Source organism: Denticeps clupeoides, chromosome 18 (assembly GCF_900700375.1).
Source record: "Denticeps clupeoides chromosome 18, fDenClu1.1, whole genome shotgun sequence".
NCBI lineage: Eukaryota > Metazoa > Chordata > Actinopteri > Clupeiformes > Denticipitidae > Denticeps > Denticeps clupeoides.
Genome location: NC_041724.1, coordinates 6,398,012 through 6,417,075, shown reverse-complemented (window position 1 = coordinate 6,417,075; position 19,064 = coordinate 6,398,012). Strand labels below are relative to the sequence as shown.

Here is a 19,064-nt window from a genome sequence, read left to right as displayed (position 1 = left end):
TGAACCACCTTTAATTTAAACCAGTATGACTTGAATACGACAGCGTATTGGCTTCATACTGACGCATAACCCCTAATTAAATAAATAGTGAAATATTTCAACATGACACATTAATTAATGCTTTTATTTTTTTGTAATTCATGTCATATTGATCATATTAGTTAATTTATCTTTTGATTAGAATATTGTTTAGTAATTTATGACATATTTTATTATTTAATGACTCATGTATTCATCTATTTCAGCGGGAATGAAGCATTGGTGAAATTTTGCATTCACTTAAGTCCTACGAGGCTGCAGACTAGGACCAGTTTCTTTCCCATCACCGACCCAGCCGCTGAACTGTCACACCGCTAAAAACACCTACAGCATCGCAACTGCACTCAATGTGGTATTCTTTTTGTATTTTTCTGTACATAAGCTTGCTGATGTGTAGCTCCCAACAAGGACCCAAGATCCATGGCAAAACAATAATAGTTATGGGGAGTGTTTGCTAATGTAATGTCAAGAATGTCTTCAAAAAATACAAAAAAACAGTGACACTTTTCCTTTAACCTGAAAAGTACGTATAAGTTAGGACAATACAAGAAGTATTTACGGGTATGATGGTCAGGTAAAAAAAAAGGACTCGAGATAGTCGTATATATATATAAACTTTTACTTTTAATATTTATCATACAGAGGGGAGTACAGTACAGTTCATGGCAACAGAATTTGTTCCCAACTTCCCTCTGAAAATCTTTTTTCATGTTTCTTATTTCCCCAGAAAAGGAACAACGGGGCTAACGGATGCTGAAGTAGAGCAGCTGATTTACCACAAACACGATAAAAATGAATAAAAACATCTGTGGAGGAAAGATATTAAAATATTCATAAATACAGAGACGAACCCAAGTGTGTTTCTGCCACAAGCAGGCTGACTTTCTGACACTGTGACTATAAAAAGAGAAAAACACACTGAACAAAAAAAAGACGTGAGTGTTGGTGATAGTAAGGCCCACAGGCGGACAAAGTCTGAAAACACAAAACCGGAACAAAACAGGAGAAGATTACAGAGCACAGACATGGAAGAGAATTCTGTTCCATTAAAAATGTACATTTGAACTATAACTAAGAATGCAAAAACTGTTTTTTTTTTTTTTTTTGTAATAAAATCTACATTTTCTTTATGAGTGGAATACAAAACTGCAAGGTTTCATTACTTATGCCTTAACATACAACGGGTGCCAAAAACGGTGTTGATCCCCAAAAATCATGTCCAAACAGTAAAAAGGGACCAGGAAAACCTAAAAAAAAAAAAACATTAGAGTCACAACTTTAAAATGACTAAAATTTTCCTTTTTTTTTTTCAAATCTTGGTTTCTTCTTCACAAAGCTTATGATTAAGAGAGACTTCATGATGAAAGGGAGTCGTGATTTGTAATAAATTATAGCATTTAGTGCATTGAAACTCAAATTTGAAAAACATTTTCATCTGGGGTGAAATCAATACAGCAGCGTACATTCGTGACCAGTACAGGCTTATTCTGTGCATGATGAGTTTCCTGAATATGGCCCAAAATAATAAATAATCATACACAGTTTGCACAACTCTTTTTCAACCGCTGTAAACCACTGTGGGCAAAAGTGCAGACCCTAACAAATAACCGTGTTTTCGTGAATGATGAATAAATTCATGATTAATGGACAAATTTAGGATGAGCGACGTAAATTCTCTCCATACGCAGTAGTCATGTTAATCGTAGCATAGCACCTAAACCATTTAAAAAGATGGTAATACGACAGAAACTCGTCAGATGGAATGTTGTTTGTGTGCTGAATGCACAAGCAGCGCAAACTGCGAACGTTGCTTTTTCTTAAAACTAAAGGGAAACTGCATACTGTACCGATCAATGAAAAACCAATGAAAAATAGTTTGGAAAAAAAAAAACCAAACGACAACAGACATTTAAGACACTGTGTGCAGTGTTAGCCAGAGGATGGTTCCGTCTGCACCCGACACCCGGCTGAGGTTCTTCACTTCCATGATTTCCAGAGAAAATGTAAACAGGTTTGCGAAGGAAAAAGATGAAGAAAAAAAACAAAAAAACAACCAACACGCAAAACAGCACCAGACCAAGTCGTTTTCACTAAAGGACTGTACAGTCAGTCCTGTAGCACCAGTTCCAATCCCTTGAGAAGATGCTCCCAAATGGATTTGGGCAAAGAAGGCAAGGTGGTACCAGCAGACTCGTTGTGAAAGCTTTGTGCGTCCATCTGGGCTGCGTTTGTTTCTCACCCATATGGGCGGGGCTTCGCCTGACCGGTGCCATGGAGACAAGAGTTCACTTCCCTCCTTCAATCACCTCTTCCCACTCCTCCTGCTCTAGCCTCTCCACTTCCCCCAAGTCTGGTGCCAGTTCCAAGTCATCCCAATCTGACCCAAAGTCCCCTTGGTCCTCGTCATCAAACCCCTCCTCTTCATAGTCATGCTCGTCTTCATCTTCCTCCTCCTCCTCCTCCACCACCTCCACCTCCTCCTCCTCCTCTTCTTCCTCCTCCTCCAAATCATCCTCATCCACCACACCTTCTATCACTTCTCCATCATCGTCCTCCTCATCTTCATCTTTATTGTCTTTGGAGGGGGGCGCTGGTGACAACACCGCGTCATCGTCCTCCACGCTGGACACAAGCACCCCGGAAGGTCTGTAAGTGGGTTTGCCAGCGTTGGGCAGGAAGATTTTGGAGGTGGGCGTTAAGGCTGGCTGGCCTAACCTGGCTTGGATCGGAAGAGTTGAGGGTGTGCCAGCCATCGCCCTGGAAGAGGCGGGGGCGGGGACATATTCCCGGATCTCGCCAGGCTCCAGGGGGTCAGAGCTACAAGGGTCATGCTCGTTGCACGACAGGCGGCCGTCCAGCTTGGAAATGAAGAGCATGCCGTCGCGGTGCTGCTTGCAGAAGGAGCTGGGACACATCTCACAGAACGAGGCTGCCTCCTTGCCACAGACGTCACACTGGTGCCAAGGACACTCCCACTGGCCTGGAAGTAAAACAATGACCAAATCACATTTTCATGCATCCAGGTTTTTACTAATGTCATCATAATAAGGAAAGAAAAAGACAAGAAATGGGCGAAGATGCAAACACACCAAATGTAGGATAAGTAGTACGTCTGTGTAGGACACAGTGAGAATGTGGGACAGGTCACCGATCCCAGTCAATTTATATTCCACAGACCATGAATTACACACTAAAGTCATTTTAACAGTGCCACTAATCCCCACACAAATTTGACATTATTTTTTGCAAAGGCACAACTGGCGAAGGCTAAATTTGACTCTTCTTGTGTCGAGTGTAACAAACGTCGAGTTTCTGAAAATTTGGTCTCTGACCTGCAGGTCTCTTGGACAACTTCAGACAGTCCGCATGGTAGACCTTCGGGCACCCAGGTTTCTTGCAGGACACGATCTGTCCCCCGTCACCACATTCAAAGCACTCGTCTTCGCGCTTTTTAGTGACCTCCAACCTATTCTTGCGCTTGCCGGGAAGCCTCTTCTTCAGCTTGCGGCCCTTGTCCTCGGCAGAAGGCTGGTTCTGCAGCAGATGAGAATGCGCCGATCGATCGAAACTTGCTTTGTGTTCAACATTGCTAAATTCTATCGAAAGGACGTGCACTTTAAGCCAACTTCACACATGAGTAATACCTTTGGTCTAACGCCCAAGAACCCGCTGCAGTTGGATGCTCCACATTTACACACGGTCTTCCCGTTTCCCAGACACTCCAAATTGTAGTTGAAGGTGAGCTCCAGACCTTTAGTATTAAAAGCAGTAGTAAGTTAAAAAAGTCAGAAGAAGAAAAGCGGAAAAAAAAACAAGATCGTGTCTCACCAGCTGGGACGTCCTCTAGGGCAAAGAGTCCCACTCTAGTGTCCCCGTTCACTGTCCACTTTTGGGTCTCACAGTTGGGCTGGCAGCAGTGGTTCATAAAGCGAGACTGGTTGCCCTTGGGTCCGGCGTCTATGATCCGGTCCTGAGGAAAACACAGAAGGGGTGTGAATCCAGAAGCGGCAAGAAAAAAAGAATAGAGACACGCGCGCTGCGCGTACTTTGTCCAACGTCAGCATGTAGAAGTTGCAGATGTCATTTTCCTGTGCGTGCTTGATTCTGGCCCGGCATTCCTCCTCATCTATCACCTCGCCCACGTACTCGTTCACAAAAGCCCCCTGTGGAAATGCATAACCGCGTTATTCAAATGCATGCAGCGCACAGAATGTGCGTGTCTTGTTGCCTGGGTAGCGATTAATTCGGTAAATTAACCTTTATTTAAATACCTTTAATAAGCCTCAAAACGAACCCAAAAGGAGAAGGTTGTACCTTCTTGATGCCTGCAACGGTGCGCAGCCCCCATCCCCGCGAGAGCGTCCTGAAGATCTCCACCTCGCTGTACTGCCGCTTGGTGAAACACTGGTTCTGGCAGCGCTCCCCCGCCGCACACACCTGGGGGTGGCACTCGTACATCAGCATGCGGTTGATGCACTCGGAGTCCACGCCACACGGGTTCTCGTCCGTCTCCTTGCAGTTGCAGCGCGGGATCTCCGACAAGTCCGCCGTGAAGATCTGGACCTTGCCGATCGGCCTGTTCACCTGGAGCGAATGAGCAGAACGTTAAAAAACGATGGTCTTCTGGACCATCTAACGCTTCACTGATGCTCCAAGTCCCGTTTCCGGGCAGCCTGTGACACTACCTTTATATGCCTGTACGGAGGAGGTTTTTTGTCGTTCCTCCGGTCTTCCTGAAGCTGCCTCAGCTCCTTCTCTGCTTGCAGCTCTCGAAACCTCTCAGCTGCTTCATTCAGGGCTAAAACAAAGAAAGCCAGGAATCAAATACAACACATATAAGACGCGATTTTGTCATAGATAATGTTGATGATAATGATTAACTGTCCTTCCAAATGGTCCAAACCGGCCATTCATTGGATGAGACACTTTGGAACACGGGAACCTTTCTGTCATCCCAGTGTGCACCAGTACCTTTCTTGTAGATGGCATCAGCACCCTTCCCCATCTTCTCCTTGTTATTGGCATCTCCTTCCATATAAGGGAAGACCCGTGCCTGGTAAGTCCACACATAATCTTTGGAGCCGAAGAAATGAACCGGGAACTCTCCAACCTCATGCTTCATCCTCAGTATGTTCTCAGGAACGTTACGAAGGTGGCTGACTTCAGCAGGCCACCATCTGTGAGGCGGACAGAGAAATAGTAAAAAAAAACGAAACAGCAACACCCAATGAAAAAATATTAAAAAGCGCAAAATTGTTCTCCCAGCAGATACAGTGCTGGAGGCTCACCGACCTGTATCGACCAACTTTGACCCACAAAATGTCCTTGAAATGGGGTTTCTTCCCAGCACGACAGTCATTGCAGAACCAGCTGCCCATGGGCATGTCGATGTTGAGACACTCACGGTGGAAGGCAGCAGGACAAGACTCACAGCAGAGAAGACTCCCCCCTTCAGCAAAACAAGGGTTTGCTCATATCACGCAAGACAGAGACCTCTTACATGTAAGCACATTTACGTCATTTACATTTGTGTTGTTTGGCAGACGCCCCTTAGCCAGAGTGACTTAGAATGTGCTTTAACAAATGTGCTGGCTTAAGTAAAAACTAAAGCCAAACAAAAAAGGAAAAGCAACCGACCCTCGGAGCAGACGAAGCACCAGCTGACGTTAATGTGCTCATGGTTGCGGCAGCCTTTGCGTGGGGCGAAATGATTGGGACAGAGGATGCTGTTGTTGGCCAGTTGCACGCTCCCAGCAGCCATACAGTAGTCATTTGCGTGGTACGCCACAGGACATCGAACACAACGGGTGAGACGACCTGCCGTGAGGAACAAAACAGGGTCCAGACATCTGATATCGTAGCAAACAAATGAACATCCTACTAAAGTCCCATAAACATTTTTTTCCATCTCAGGGACACCCTGTATACACGACAATGTTAAGGGGACACTAGAACACGCAAAGCCAGAGCATGCTATCCATGACCACATGAGCAAAACCATGTCCTGTGCAATTTTGCTTATGCGTGTGAATTGGAAATATGTTCAGCTTGAGATCACACAGATGTTTACCAAGTCTGGTGTATGTAGATTGAACTGGATTTAAAAAGCTGCTTACTCCAAAATAGTGCAAAGTGGATGTGATCCTATAAGGAGACAGAATTTTTCTTTCAACATGACAATTTAGTGTAATTTCCTAATTTTTTTATCTACCAAAAAATGACATGTACCTTTTGTCAGCTTTCCATTATAAAAAAAAAAAATTCACCTGGTGAACTACATACAGGCCAAATTTGGAATGAATCCGGCAGCGCTAGGAGAAAATTAAACAATTCACATTATCCCACTTCCGGTTGGGCAGACCTGTTGATTGTGATGGTTTCATGAGTTGCTCGTAATGAGATGCACAATTTTGCGGCGATAGGTGAAGGTGTGAGTGCAATAGAAGCGATAATGCGTTAGGTGGAGCAGTTGAGTCCCCCCCTGGCCACGCCCGGGTCCAAGTTACTGCGACTCCCCTTATGTTCACCATTATTGTGAATATACCATAAATATAATATATCATATATTGTATATTGTGTGCTACTTTTCATCCACTTCTTATTCAGGGACTGTCCCAGTAAAACGATCAACTTACACGTCACACAAGCAGCATTGTCACCCACCTTTGGAGACGGAGGGGTTGGCCGGGTTTGTGATGAAGCAGGACAGGCAGACATGTAACGAGCAGCGGAACCCACGGTTCTGGGAAATGGTGGGGCTGTACTTGAGAATGCAGTCCATGTGGTAGAACTTTCCACAGACGGGAATCATACAGCGCCTGACATCTTCACCGCTCTCCTTACACACGAAGCAGGCGTGCAAATCTGGAGAGAACACGTACATACACATTACCTATACACATACAGACACAGGACATAACCTAACAAGGTCCTCTACCGTCTGAAAGCACAGGAGAGTGGACAGATGATTAGACGACTTGTACCGGTGGAGCATTCGTGGCAGATGAAACGTCCCTTGGGGGCTTCGGTGAGGCCGATACACTGCAGGTGAAAAGCTCCACAGCACTGACCCTCACACAAGAGCAGCTCCCCGGGTTTCTCACAAATCTGTGAATGGCAAAACACAAAATGCCACACTGCTTCGCCCATTTGCTAGTATAGAGCTGTACACGCTTGGTCCTATTACTGCAAGGAAGGGTCTTCTTCAGTTTCCACTGAATGCAACTACGCATCCTCTTTAAATATGTGAGAGCTAGACTGTATAGTAAGACTATAGTAAACCAAATAGACACAGAAAGACACGTTTCTCCTTATTTCCGATTCTGTATGATGTCATAGTTTAATGTCACTTCTGCAACAAGTTAATGTGAGTGTTATTCACTATTTGTTACACACATGTATAGCGGGTTGAAAGATAAAGTATACCATCGTGAAATGTAATGTGTACCTGACGTGCGGGTTTTAATGTTTGCAACCAAAACGCGTACATCACATTTACGGCACTTAGCGGAGACCCTTTATCCCGAACATGTGACTTTTTTTCGGGTTCTTCTGGTTCGTACGCGAGTGTGTTACCATCCAGGCTGCTACCAAGCCACATGGGCGTTTCAGGGGTCAAACATTGCAGCACTTGTGAAGCGAAAAACTCACCTGACAAACATTCTCCTTCAGCGAGGCTCCGCCGCCTCGCTCGCCAAGCTGCCTCTTGCTGGATGTCGCCATATCACCGGGAGGCGACTCCTGAGATAACATGAGGCTCATGGCGAAGGCCTGGAATGACATTACGACATTAAACGACATTTATTGACAACCAGGCTCAATGTAAGTGGCTTTGCAGCTTTATGCGTTTCTGAACTTATGTAAGGAACCTGTATTTATGCAGTTAGGATGATAAATGCTCAAGGGCGATTCACAGATTACATTGCCTTGGTAAAAAGCAATATAAAAAGCGCCCCTGCCTCATCTCCGTTCACATGTAGCTCAGCCTCGTCCTTCGCTCTGTCCAGGCTTTGCTCCTCCACATCCTCTGACGCGCTGGCCTTGAGCGGAATGGGAGACGACGCCGTCCCATCACTCCCCTCTTCTGGCTCTAAGTGCTGATGTGTGAAGGCTGAGGAGGACAAATGATCGCTGGTTTTTTTTTTTCCCTGGTCTGAATTCACCCAGGCAACTGAAGAGATTTTAATGTTTGAAAAACAGGCGCCTGAAGAAGTGCTCACCTGAAGTGGGAAAATGACTGGATTGGCTGGACACAGGAGGGTCTTTCTTTAAAGACTTCTATAAGACAAGAAGTAATTGAGACCAAGACCATAAAAAAAAAACAAAAACTTTTCTTGTCTGCATGTTCTGGCCAAAATTATTACCTTCTTCTTTTGGATTCTAATGGGCTCCTCGTCAATGGTGCAATTAAGAACTTTGTGGGACAGTTTCCTTTGCCTTTTTCTGTCTGAGCCGACTGAAGAAAAAAAAAAAATCGGCAAATATTTCAGTATCTAATTTCACCAAAAATTTCACTTTCAGGCAACGAAATGCTCCCTTACACGCCTCCTGGTTCACGGCGGGATCTTCGTCCCACAGCGGAGCTTCCGCTGCAGGGCTCAGTGGCTCAGAAAAGACATCGGCTTCTTCAGAAGCCTGATCTGCCGACGGTGAGGCCTGCTCGACAGACACTGACCTCAGGTAGTCGGGTGTCACCTGCCCCGCCGTCTGCAGGCCCACGATAGTGTCGTCTAACAGCCCCTGCGTCGTGACGCGAAAAGAAGAAAGAAAATGAGTAAAGTAAGACTAACGTTTGGTCACGTTGCATATGAGTTCATAATGGCGGCGTTCAAACCATTACAGCCTTTTCCAAGTTTGGATTTTTGATTTTCATCACAAGGAAGTGAGCAATATTGTGAACTTTACCCCAACTGCTTATCAAACCATTCACGAAATGTGAAATTTGGCTCTTTTAAGGTTGGTTCCATTAAAGCTTGTGGACAGTTCATAAGGAAAAGTCCCGAACAAATACGTTACCGCTTTGATTGGCTCTTGCGCTTTCTTCGCTTTCTTTTTGGTGGAGAAAATCTGTTCGTACTCTTCGGTCCACTCAAGAAGCCTTTTACTCGGCTTCCGAAGTCTTTTGTTTTCTAAAAAAAAAAGAAAAAACGAATATATATATATATATATTTATATATATATATTTCGTTTTGTTTCGTTCAACACACCACCGGCCATCGCGAAACATGCTGACAACCGTAACCTCACCTGAGGCCTCTTTCTTTTCACTCGTTTCCGAGTCTTGGGAATTCTGGAGGCCCTCTTTGAAAATCCCGTTTGACTCAGAGGGAGGCTTTGCCAGAGCCTGGTCAGTAGGCAAAATCGGCTCGTGGCCCTTCTGCCGCAAAGGCTTCCCGGCCACGGGCTCGAACGTCTGCCACCGCTTTTTCGGGGCCACCTTGGCGAGGGCGCTCTTCTCGGCGGCGTCACGAGAGCCGGACGGCCCGCCGGGAAGCGACGGTCCCAGCTCGAGTGCATCTAACGCTGCCGAACACTGCTGCGCGTTCAGCTGGTTGCCCGCGCCGGAGACCGCCCGGCCTTCGGTGTTCGGGGCGTCCCTTTTGGCCGCGGGCCTGACCCTGTTAGCTTTGGGGTGGGGGTTTTTGGACCCGGCCGCTTTTTTGCCGTTCTGCTCTTTGGTCCCCGGCGCACAGTCCGCCTCGCCGAGGCTCGGGTCCGCGCAGTCGTCCGCCGGCGGGATGAGCGAGGGCTCCTCTTTGATGAGCGTGGCGGCGGGAGGGTGGGGCAGGGTCAGGGGTTTGCCCTCCTTCTCTCTGGTGTCGTGCAGGTCCTTGAGGAGCATCAGGAAGGTGCTGAAGTGGTAGCTGGACTCGGGCCGGGGGGACGCCTCTTCCGCGTCCAGCTCCTCCTTAACGAAGGAATTGAACGAAAGCTCCTTGGCGTCTTCGTAGGAACCGACGGGGGAGACGGGCAGCGATGGGGAGGACGAGGAGGACGAGGAGGAAAAGAAGGTCTCTTTTTTCACGCGCCGCTCCTCGGCCCTGACCGAGGATCCGTTATGGACGTGGTTCCTGCCGGTCCGGTGCCGTGCGTCCCTCGGCGGCGAAACGTCCCCCTTGCCCGGGGGGAGCGCCTCGTCGCCGAGCTCCGCCCCCTCGGTGGCTCTCAGGGCCCTCGTCATCAGGCCGCTGCTGGCGGGGAGGAGTTGCGAGTGCGCGCTCGCGGCGTTTCGGAAGTGCGCGGAGTTGGCCTTCCTCTCGTTTTGGGCGACCTTTTTGATCACTATGTCGGTGAGGCCCGGCGAGATGCCCTTGCAGCTCCTCGCGGCGTCCTCCGCACGAGGCGCTTTGCCGGGCTTCTTACTGGCACACGGCGGCGGCTCCTCCGAGCGCTTGGGGCAAAGAATCCTCGGTACGGAATCGATGTCGGAGTAAGGACCGTCCGAGGGCCCCGTTTTCGTCAGGTCCAACGGCACGGCGGTCCTTCGGAAGTCCTCTTTGGAGCGCGACAACTTCGGGTGGTTCTGAGGCTTCTTTTTTCGACCGTCTTTCGCCGGCGCCAGGATCTTGGAGGACAGCTCGTTTCCGTTGCACAAAAACAAATTTGTACAAGATGCGGTGGCCGGCGCGGGGGGGTCCACCGTCTCGTCGGCTGCCGATGGGGAGACCGAAGCACAGTCCCACGCGGGAGCGGCGGGAAGGTCCTTCTTTGCCGACTCTGCTTCCTTCACGCTAGCGTTCCACGAGTCCACGAGACGCTTGGGTATCTACAGAAATAAGAAAATGTCCCGTTAGCGCGTACGCGTCCAGAGCCGCGGTCCAAAAAAAAAAAAGACAGCCTGGCCCTGACATGGTTCTGTATGCGGACTGAATTGGAACTTTTTATTTTTTTTCTCCTCTCGTTACTACATAGCACCACACACGGCGTTATAACGCCGACATGGTTTCTCTGGTTGGTTTTCCGAGGCTCCATTCGCCCCGCGGCCCCGTCGGCGGTATCCTGTGGAAGCGGGTGATCACAATGTGTGTGGTGGTGGTGGCAACGTCGTTGCGGGTGTGTATTACAGTGTATTTGTAGTCTTTCTCCTTCTGCCTCCCTCTACGTCTCAACACCGGAAGGCTTTCGAACTGGTGACCTCCTTCAAACGGATATGTGGCTTTCCCCGGGACCCAGGCGTGGTCTACAATTTTCCCAAAAGTCTTGAGGAAGTAAAGGCGGCACGGTCGCCGACTGGGCTCTGAAAGACCACAAGACGTGACGGCACGGTTACCGTAGCCCTTAAAAACCAGCCAGAACTGAGATACATTAAAAGTTTGTCTGCGATTCATGCCACTGATCATCATCAATTAACAGTAACAATTAGAACAGCGTAATAACCTTTCATTTTTGTGTGGGTGCCATTTGGTGAATCACAGGTCACTTGGCAGGGCCACCAGGGTCTTCGGTTGAATTTAGCCCAAACAGCATCGCCTACTGAGTATTTTATTCCAGGGGGGGCCTTCTTCTTTGGACTACTTGTCTAAAATGTTCAGAACAGGTTGAATTAACATTGAAAAAAAAAAAAAAAAACAAAATAAAAAAATCCCCGACACAACACATCTGGCGCGTGCCGAAATTTAAAAAAAAAAAAAAAAAAAACAGGCACGGGGGGAATTATGGGATGCCCGGGCACTGCGCGGCGGCTACTTACGGGAGTTGCATGCGAGTCACTAGGCGAGACGCGGCCCGAGCCACACATCCTCTCGGTGCTGGGAAGGTCGCAGTCGCTGTCGGAGAAATCATCCGTACTGTCCGGCTCCACCGCTGTGACCCGGCCGAGGCCGGGCAGCGCGCCTGGCTCCGCCATATTTTTAGCAGCTATGCCAGAGGCAGCGGGTTCCTGGTTATATGTGCTTGAGTTAACCCCGCCGCTGGGAGCTGCCTTCTCCGCCGCGCGCTTTGCCAACGACTGCATCTCCTCCCGATCCTCGTCGTCTTCGTCGTCGCCGCTGTCGAACAAGGTGGATTCAAAATGCAAGTCGCCGTTGGCGACCGGGAGTGAATGTTCGAAGCAGTCCGGACTCAGGGAGGAGAAGCCGTTCTTGTCTAAATCCCGGGCGTTCACGTACGCCAACGCGTGGTGGTTGTTGTTGCTGGACGACATGGAACCGTGGACCTGCGCCGGCCCAAAGTCGACGGGCCCCATGGGCGCATGAAGGTGCACGGCATTCCGGCCGTGGAAGTCCTTGTCTGCCGGCAAGCCAAGGTCAGGCCTGTTCACCATGGTAGTGAGGGCCTGCAGCCGCCTCAGCGGGCTGTAGCCGGAAGGGGCGCCCTTTTGATTGTACGGCGCGTAGGGCGACGCGTGTCCGAAGACGGATTTGGTGGGGGGGGCGCGTGGCGGAGGGGCGACCTGCGGCGCGCTTGGCACCGCCGGGCTGCCTCCCGCGAACGCGACCGCCAGACGTCTGCAGCTCTTCTGGGGTGGAGCGACAGGCCGGGCCATCTCTCACGTCCACTTTGTACGACTGGTTCATGGTGTCATGGCTCCGTCCTAATAGAAATAGCACAAATGCATCATTAAACCGAAAGTATTCGAATTAATGTACTATTAATGCAAAGTCGTCTATAACAAAGCATAAAGTATATAAATATATAAAGTGTATATATGTACATATGTGTGTGTGTGTGTATATATATATATATGTGTGTGTAAAGTTGAAGATGACCATATGTGTTGAGCTTCGTTAGCTCAACACAAATGAGCAGCCAAGGCCAGGCCGTCAGAGGAAACGAGAAGACAGGAAATCTGGTACGAATCCACGGCCCTGCGTACGTCCGTGGCCCTCGCGATGAATTAAAAACGCGGTCCACGGGCAATAAAGGTCCGTGGCGGGGGCAAACGTGCACGCTCGACGTCCACGGAGACGATCCGACGGTCCGGTTTATAATAAAAAAAAAAAAAAGACAGAGAGAGAGAGAGAGAGACGGAGGGGGGGACGACGACACGCCGAAGCCCGGCGACAATAAGGCGAAAAGCCGCCGAAATCTTACCATTTACAGGCCGCTGACAGCAAAAGTGCTCGGCGGCGTTCGGCGGCGCCGCGGTCGTTTTTCTCGGTTTGTGAAAGCGGATCTCCAGAAATCCCGGCGGCGGCGGCGGCTCTACTAGGCCCGGCCTCGGCACCCATTCTTCCCCTCTCACAGCCCCATCGTCTCTCCGGCAGGAAACAAGAAAAGCCTTCCGACGGCGCGCGTTATTCTCTTTTTTCTTCTATTTATATATAGAGATTTTATATAAATACACCGGTGCTGTAAAGGGAACACGTCCCCGTCCCCCCCCTCACGCGTGCGGTGAAAATAGAAGAATTAAAAAAAAAAAAAAAAAAAAATCATCTGCAACCATGAACCCACGGAGCACGCATGACTGTTTGCGTGCTGTCGGCTGCCCCCCCGGTCCGCGTTAAAACGAGCCCCGGACTGGTGCTTGGCGAGCAGCCCTCCTCGACCAATCGGCATCGCCACCCGACCCGACCAGCTCCCCCCACCCACCCCGCAGTCTGCATGCGTGCACCGGGGCGCTCGACGTGCCCCCGGCCCGGCGCCCGGGTTAGAACCCCCCCACCCCGCCCCATCCCACGGTACCGCTGGGCGACGAGCCGCTCGGCCCGGTACCGTTTCCAGCGGGTTCCTGGCGCGCGGGGAGTGTGTGTGTGTGTGTGGGGATGGGGGGGGGAGTCCCGGTGCGCCGCCGCCGCGCCATTTGTTTCCTTCTCCTAACAAAGGCGCCGCAACTTCCTCCATTTTACCGTGGCGCCCACGGAGCGAGGTCGTTCCGGGGATGGAGGGACGGGAGTGGGACGGTAGCAATGGTCGCGTGCGGGCCGCCAGGGGACACGCACGCCGCGCCTGGGGCCGCGTGTCCCGAGTTCATGGGCCCGGACGTGGACATTGTTGTCCGGCTTCCACGAGCAGGCCGCGACGCGGCGCGTCGACGTAGAAAACAGCGTCAAACGAGGCATTTTACTATAAAACACGAATCACGCCAACAGCTTTAGTGCGGGGCGTCGTGTAAACGTGCGACTAGGGGGGGGGGGGGGGTGGCGAGGTGTCTTTAGTCTTTTTTTTAAAAAAGAAACAGAACACCGGAACACCGGAATGAAAAGCGACAGCGCTGCAGGCGAGGAGACGCGCAACAGGAAACGCGCCAGTCCCCCCCCCCACGCTCCACGGCGCAAATAAAGACACGAGCATTAAACCCCCCCGGGCCGAAACAGCCACGCATGGTACAAAGTCTCACGTGTGTGTGTGTGTGTGTTTTTTTTTAAAAAAGCGACATTTGCACCGGCAGGCGCGTCGCCCTCCGCCCCGCATGAGCGTAGGCCTCGCTCCCCTCCCCACCGAAACCGCCACCGGGCCGCGCCGACATTTCGCGCCGTGCCGGGTCCCTCCGCGCCCGAGCGACCGGTTACCTGTCGCGGGTGTGGTTTCGCGCCGACGCTCCGCGGACTCGGGCCGCCCGGGTACCGGAGGCGGCTGCTGCCCCCCGCCGCTTCAGGACGCGGTCGCGGGCATCCCTGCCCCCGTCGCTCCGCGTGTTATAAAGGCATTATAGAGAAAGGGACACTTTTCTTTTGTTGTTGCACCAGGGACACCGCTTGTGCACATGGAATGACGTTTATTCGTTAAGTTGTTGGTTAATGCACGTGGTCATTTGCCCATAACACTTTTTGACAGGTTATTTGGATGAAAGCAAACAGGAACACAAGTTTTGGGAAAGAAATCGGAGCCGACCGAGGAAGGCGAACACGTTTCAAGAAATTAGGTGCAAAGTATATTTAACACAAAAAAAAAAAAAGAGAGAAAACTTGTGTATTTACAACATGTCAGCAACACAGCAACACTTTTCCATTAAAAAAATTCCTCCGCTTAAAACGGGCCTATGCACACCCAACCGTTTACACTTATAACCCTTTCAAATTAGGGACGACACTTAATGGGCATAAAGACGTCACAAATACCTCACAGGCACAAACACTTATGGAAAGAAGGAGGGAGGGGGAGAGAGATGCTCGTGGATGCTCCAGTGCCGCCACCACCCCCCCCACAGTTTTGCCCAGGATGTCCACGGGTCAGCAAACAAGCCCCCGTACGTTAAAGCGTTTTAGTCGAGAAAAGTGGGTTGCCGAGTTTTTGTGGCAACGGAAAAAAAAAAAAAAAAAAAAAAAAAAAGTTTATGCTCAGATATCGTGGCTTTGTTTCTCGAGGATAATATCATGCGCGCGTGTACGGCGAGATAACGTACGTGACGGAGATAAAGAGAACCCGGTTATGCTCTTTGGATAAAAGGATAGATTAAAAAAAAAAAAAAAAAAAGGAATCGCGGCGATGTTACGATGAGGCTTACACGTAGTGTTAGTTTGGCTATGAAAAGTCAGTCCCTTCCCTCGCCAAAGCCTTCCCTCCTCGCTCACAATAAATAGAAAAAGAAGAAGAAGGGAAAAAAAAAAAAAAAGAACAGGCGTCACTCATTAGTGTCTTTTTCTTTGTCAGCAGGTTCGCACAAACTTCTCTTCTGCATCATGGCGTAGGAGAAAGGCGCGCCGTTGCACGGGCTGTATTCTAGTTTACTGAGTCGCGCCAGTGTCTTGATGCTGCCGGGGGGCCTGCCGGGGCTGACCTTGTAGCCCGCGGCTTTCGTGGTGCCCAGCGGCCTCCCCGGGCTGGTTTTGAAGCCCGCGGCCCTGGTGGTGCCCGGCGGACGGCCCGTGCTCGTCCGGTAGCCGGCAGACTTGGTGGTGCCCGAGGGCCTGCCTCTCCTTCCCGACTTTCCAGCGCCCTTCTTCTTCTTGGAGCTCTCGGGCGCCTCGGCGCTCCTCATCCTCACCGCCTGGGGATGAAAGTCGGCAGGGGCGTCCTGCATCTGGCAGGACATCGGCTTCAACATGCTCTGGGGCAGCGGGGGCAGATTGCTCAGAGGCAGCTGCAGAGAGGGCGGCGGGGAGTAGAATTTGCTGGACTGGGAGGTGCAGAGCTCAAAGTGACTGGTGGGATGCGGGACTTCCTCGGAAAGGCCACCCAGACCATAGTCACTGCTGCTGGCCACTTGGTGCATCATTTTCTGTAAAGAATACAGTGACAAATGTAAATGCGATATGCATCTGGGCCTTTTTTTTAAAGAACATACTATTCATGCATCGTAGAGAGAAACAACAAAACATGCAAATATATAAAAAAAGGAAACTCTTGTGGCAGTGGTTGCTCTAGCAAGCTTTTTACGTTACAAAAGCAACACTCTTGCATCACTTCCGCCATATATATAAATATATATATTGTTCCTATACATGGTGTAAAAATGTTAGTTTATTACTTACTATTAAATAAATGGAACTGGTTTAGCAAGAGAAGTTCAATATATTTGCAGGATGCGGGATGCAACAAAGCAAAGACCCACACCCGGCACAGTAAACCGGGTCTTTGCGCACAGACGAGCTTTACGTAATGCGTGTCGATGTCGGTCCACGTTTTCTTAGTTTTGCGTGGATTCGCGCGTGCGGGGAAAAAAAAAAAAAAAAAAAAAACCGCGACGGACGAAACGCACGACGACTCGAGCGACGCGGGGTACGAGGCTGCAGAATTTCCGCCACAAGGCCGCGTCCGCGCAAAGCGATTCCGCGGGGAGGGGAGGCGCGTCAGAGAGAAAGAACAAAAAAAAACAAAAAAACGGAAAAACAAAAGAAAGGGACTTTCTTTCTTTTCTTTTTTTTTACCTCAACGACGCGCAGATCGCGGGGTGAAGGGGGTCAAGTGTGAAACTGGGCTCCCGTCCGCGCAGCGCGACCATTTTCCGATGCACGACGGCGCTCGGCCCACCGCGGAACCTCACGGCTGCGTTTCGGCCGAAGATCGCGGCTTCGCCCCGTCCATTTGGCCCGCGTTCAGCCCCCCTGGTGCCGTCGGCTTTAAATCCGAGGGGCAGACATTTTCGCTCAAAAAAAAAAAAAAAAAAAAACCCGAATATTGTAGGAAGGAGCGGCGCGCATGCGCGGGACCGGAGGAGGAAATTCGTGCCTTGACGCAAAAGGCACGATGGATTTAAACAAAAACAGCGAATTTCGGCCTGAACGCGACCGACTCCGCGACGAAAGCTCGCTACCTTTGCATTTTGGTCACGGTCGAGGCCGAAGAGACCCCAGGCGCGTCACAAATGGAGACTTCCTGTTATTCATATTTTATAACACAGTTCAGAGGTCTGTCGCCCAGTGCCTTGCAAAAGTATTTCCACCCCTGGGAATGTTCCCATTCGGTATACGTGAAATCTCATGCAATCGAAATGCATTTCCAATATCAGAATAAGCCGCGTTTTGTAGAAGAAGAACCGAACGATCCGCTGTGATTTTCTAATCCTCCTAATAAAAAAAAAAAGATCCACTTATGCGTCTGCGTTGACGATTGCAACACGCGTTTAGTCGGATTAAACAACGTTTGTGCTGCAATGTGCTGATCAAATTTGACTAATTCACATAATACTTTGACACAATTCAATAAAACTTTCACTTCATAATACCTTCATGTAATGACATCTGAAGGCCTCGTGGCTGGTCTTCAGTTTCACAGAAAAATTCACATGATATTCTGGGGATGGAGTCTAAGAACACGTTTGAAAAAATATCTGGTGTATGTATGCAAGAGGTATGAATATATGTTTCTGTTGGCTGGCTTCTGTGGGAACAGGATGAATTGGCAGACGCTCTTATTCGCATTAACTTTTAAAAAATGCTTCAAGATCACGTTCATTGAAAATCCATCATGTGCTTCATTTATAGCTTTTACCAACTTACAATCAGTAGTTACAGGGACAGTCCCCCCCCCCCCCCCCCCCCCCCCCCCGGACCAATTTAGGGTTAAGTGTCTTGCTCAGGGACACAATGGTAGTAAGTGGGATTTGAACCTGGGTCTTCTGGTTCACAGGCGAGTCTGTTACCTACTAGGCCGCTACCAACCCTGGTTCAATAGGTCCCAGTCGGCAAATACAATTAGTTTCTACGTATTTCCTATAAAAAGGATATATTTTTTTTACTACAGTTCATTAAACAGCAGGATTCTTCGCCTCTTGCTTCAACCTGGGAGGCTGTTACGCGAGGCCTAAATCACGATCCGAGGTCCTGCATTTTTTTTTTTTATTATGACGACAGCCCGATGCAGGCCCCGGCCGACTGCTGAAATGCACGTTTCGTCCCATTTATTGTGAGGAATCGCGAAAGAGGCGAGCGCGTGTCGTGGCAAAAACGTAGATACTTCCGGGTCGTCTGAAAATAAAGAGGCGTGAGTCCATTTAAGAGCCCATGTCGCCATCTGCAGTCGACACGGGCGCATTACACTTATAGAAAAACACGAATCGATTGCATTCATGTGATCGTTGAGTGACGTGACAAAATTAAGAGGTACAGTACAGGCCAAAAGTTCGGACACACCTTCTCATTCAATGTGTTTTTATCTATTTTCATGTCCATTTACGTTGGTAGATTCTCACTGAAGGCATCAAAACTATGAATGAACACATGTGGAGTTATGTACTTAACAAAAAGTGGAGACCTGGCCTCCACAGTCACCGGACCTGAACCCAATCCAGATGGTTTGGGGTGAGCTGGACCAACAAGTGCTAAACACCTCTGGGAACTCCTTCAAGACTGTTGGAAAAGCATTTCAGGTGACGACCTCTTGAAGCTCATTGAGAGAATGCCAAGAGTGTGCAAAGCAGTAATCAGAGCAAAGAAACTAGAATATAAAACATGTTTTATTTTGTTAAGTACATAACTCCACATGTGTTCATTCGTAGTTTTGATGCCTTCAGTGACAATCTACCAATGTAAAGGGTCATGAAAATAAAGAAAACACATTGAATGAGAAGATGTGTACAAACTTTTGGCCTGTACTGTACATTTAGAGAAATTACAGTGACCATAAAATTTTCTGCACAAACCAGTGAAGCTCCAAGCAATTCTATTAATCCAACATTAAAAAAAACGAATATCAACCATTGTTCA

At 49.2% G+C, this 19,064-nt stretch overlaps 2 protein-coding genes across 2 annotated transcripts; both read right to left on the bottom strand.

The window, feature by feature from the left end:
• Positions 1-644: 644 nt before the first annotated feature.
• Positions 645-13,795, bottom strand: LOC114767947 (histone-lysine N-methyltransferase, H3 lysine-36 and H4 lysine-20 specific-like). Its single transcript, XM_028959910.1, is given in 24 exon segments — positions 645-3,019; positions 3,372-3,573; positions 3,684-3,790; positions 3,868-4,009; positions 4,086-4,202; positions 4,354-4,623; positions 4,725-4,837; positions 5,011-5,216; positions 5,332-5,488; positions 5,677-5,856; positions 6,703-6,903; positions 7,023-7,146; positions 7,690-7,809; positions 7,998-8,149; positions 8,259-8,316; positions 8,403-8,494; positions 8,580-8,778; positions 9,055-9,167; positions 9,286-10,804; positions 11,103-11,275; positions 11,416-11,557; positions 11,729-12,394; positions 12,396-12,571; positions 13,663-13,795. Coding segments are annotated over 24 exon segments (6,042 nt in total). The 5' UTR covers positions 13,781-13,795; the 3' UTR covers positions 645-2,324.
• An 893-nt stretch (positions 13,796-14,688) lies between these two features.
• Positions 14,689-16,999, bottom strand: LOC114767949 (UPF0461 protein C5orf24 homolog). Its single transcript, XM_028959914.1, has 2 exons — positions 16,788-16,999; positions 14,689-16,138 (listed from the first exon to the last, which is right to left on the bottom strand). The coding sequence occupies exon 2, from the start codon at positions 16,133-16,135 to the stop codon at positions 15,542-15,544; it is 594 nt and encodes a 197-aa protein (XP_028815747.1). The 5' UTR covers positions 16,136-16,138; positions 16,788-16,999; the 3' UTR covers positions 14,689-15,541.
• Positions 17,000-19,064: the final 2,065 nt, after the last annotated feature.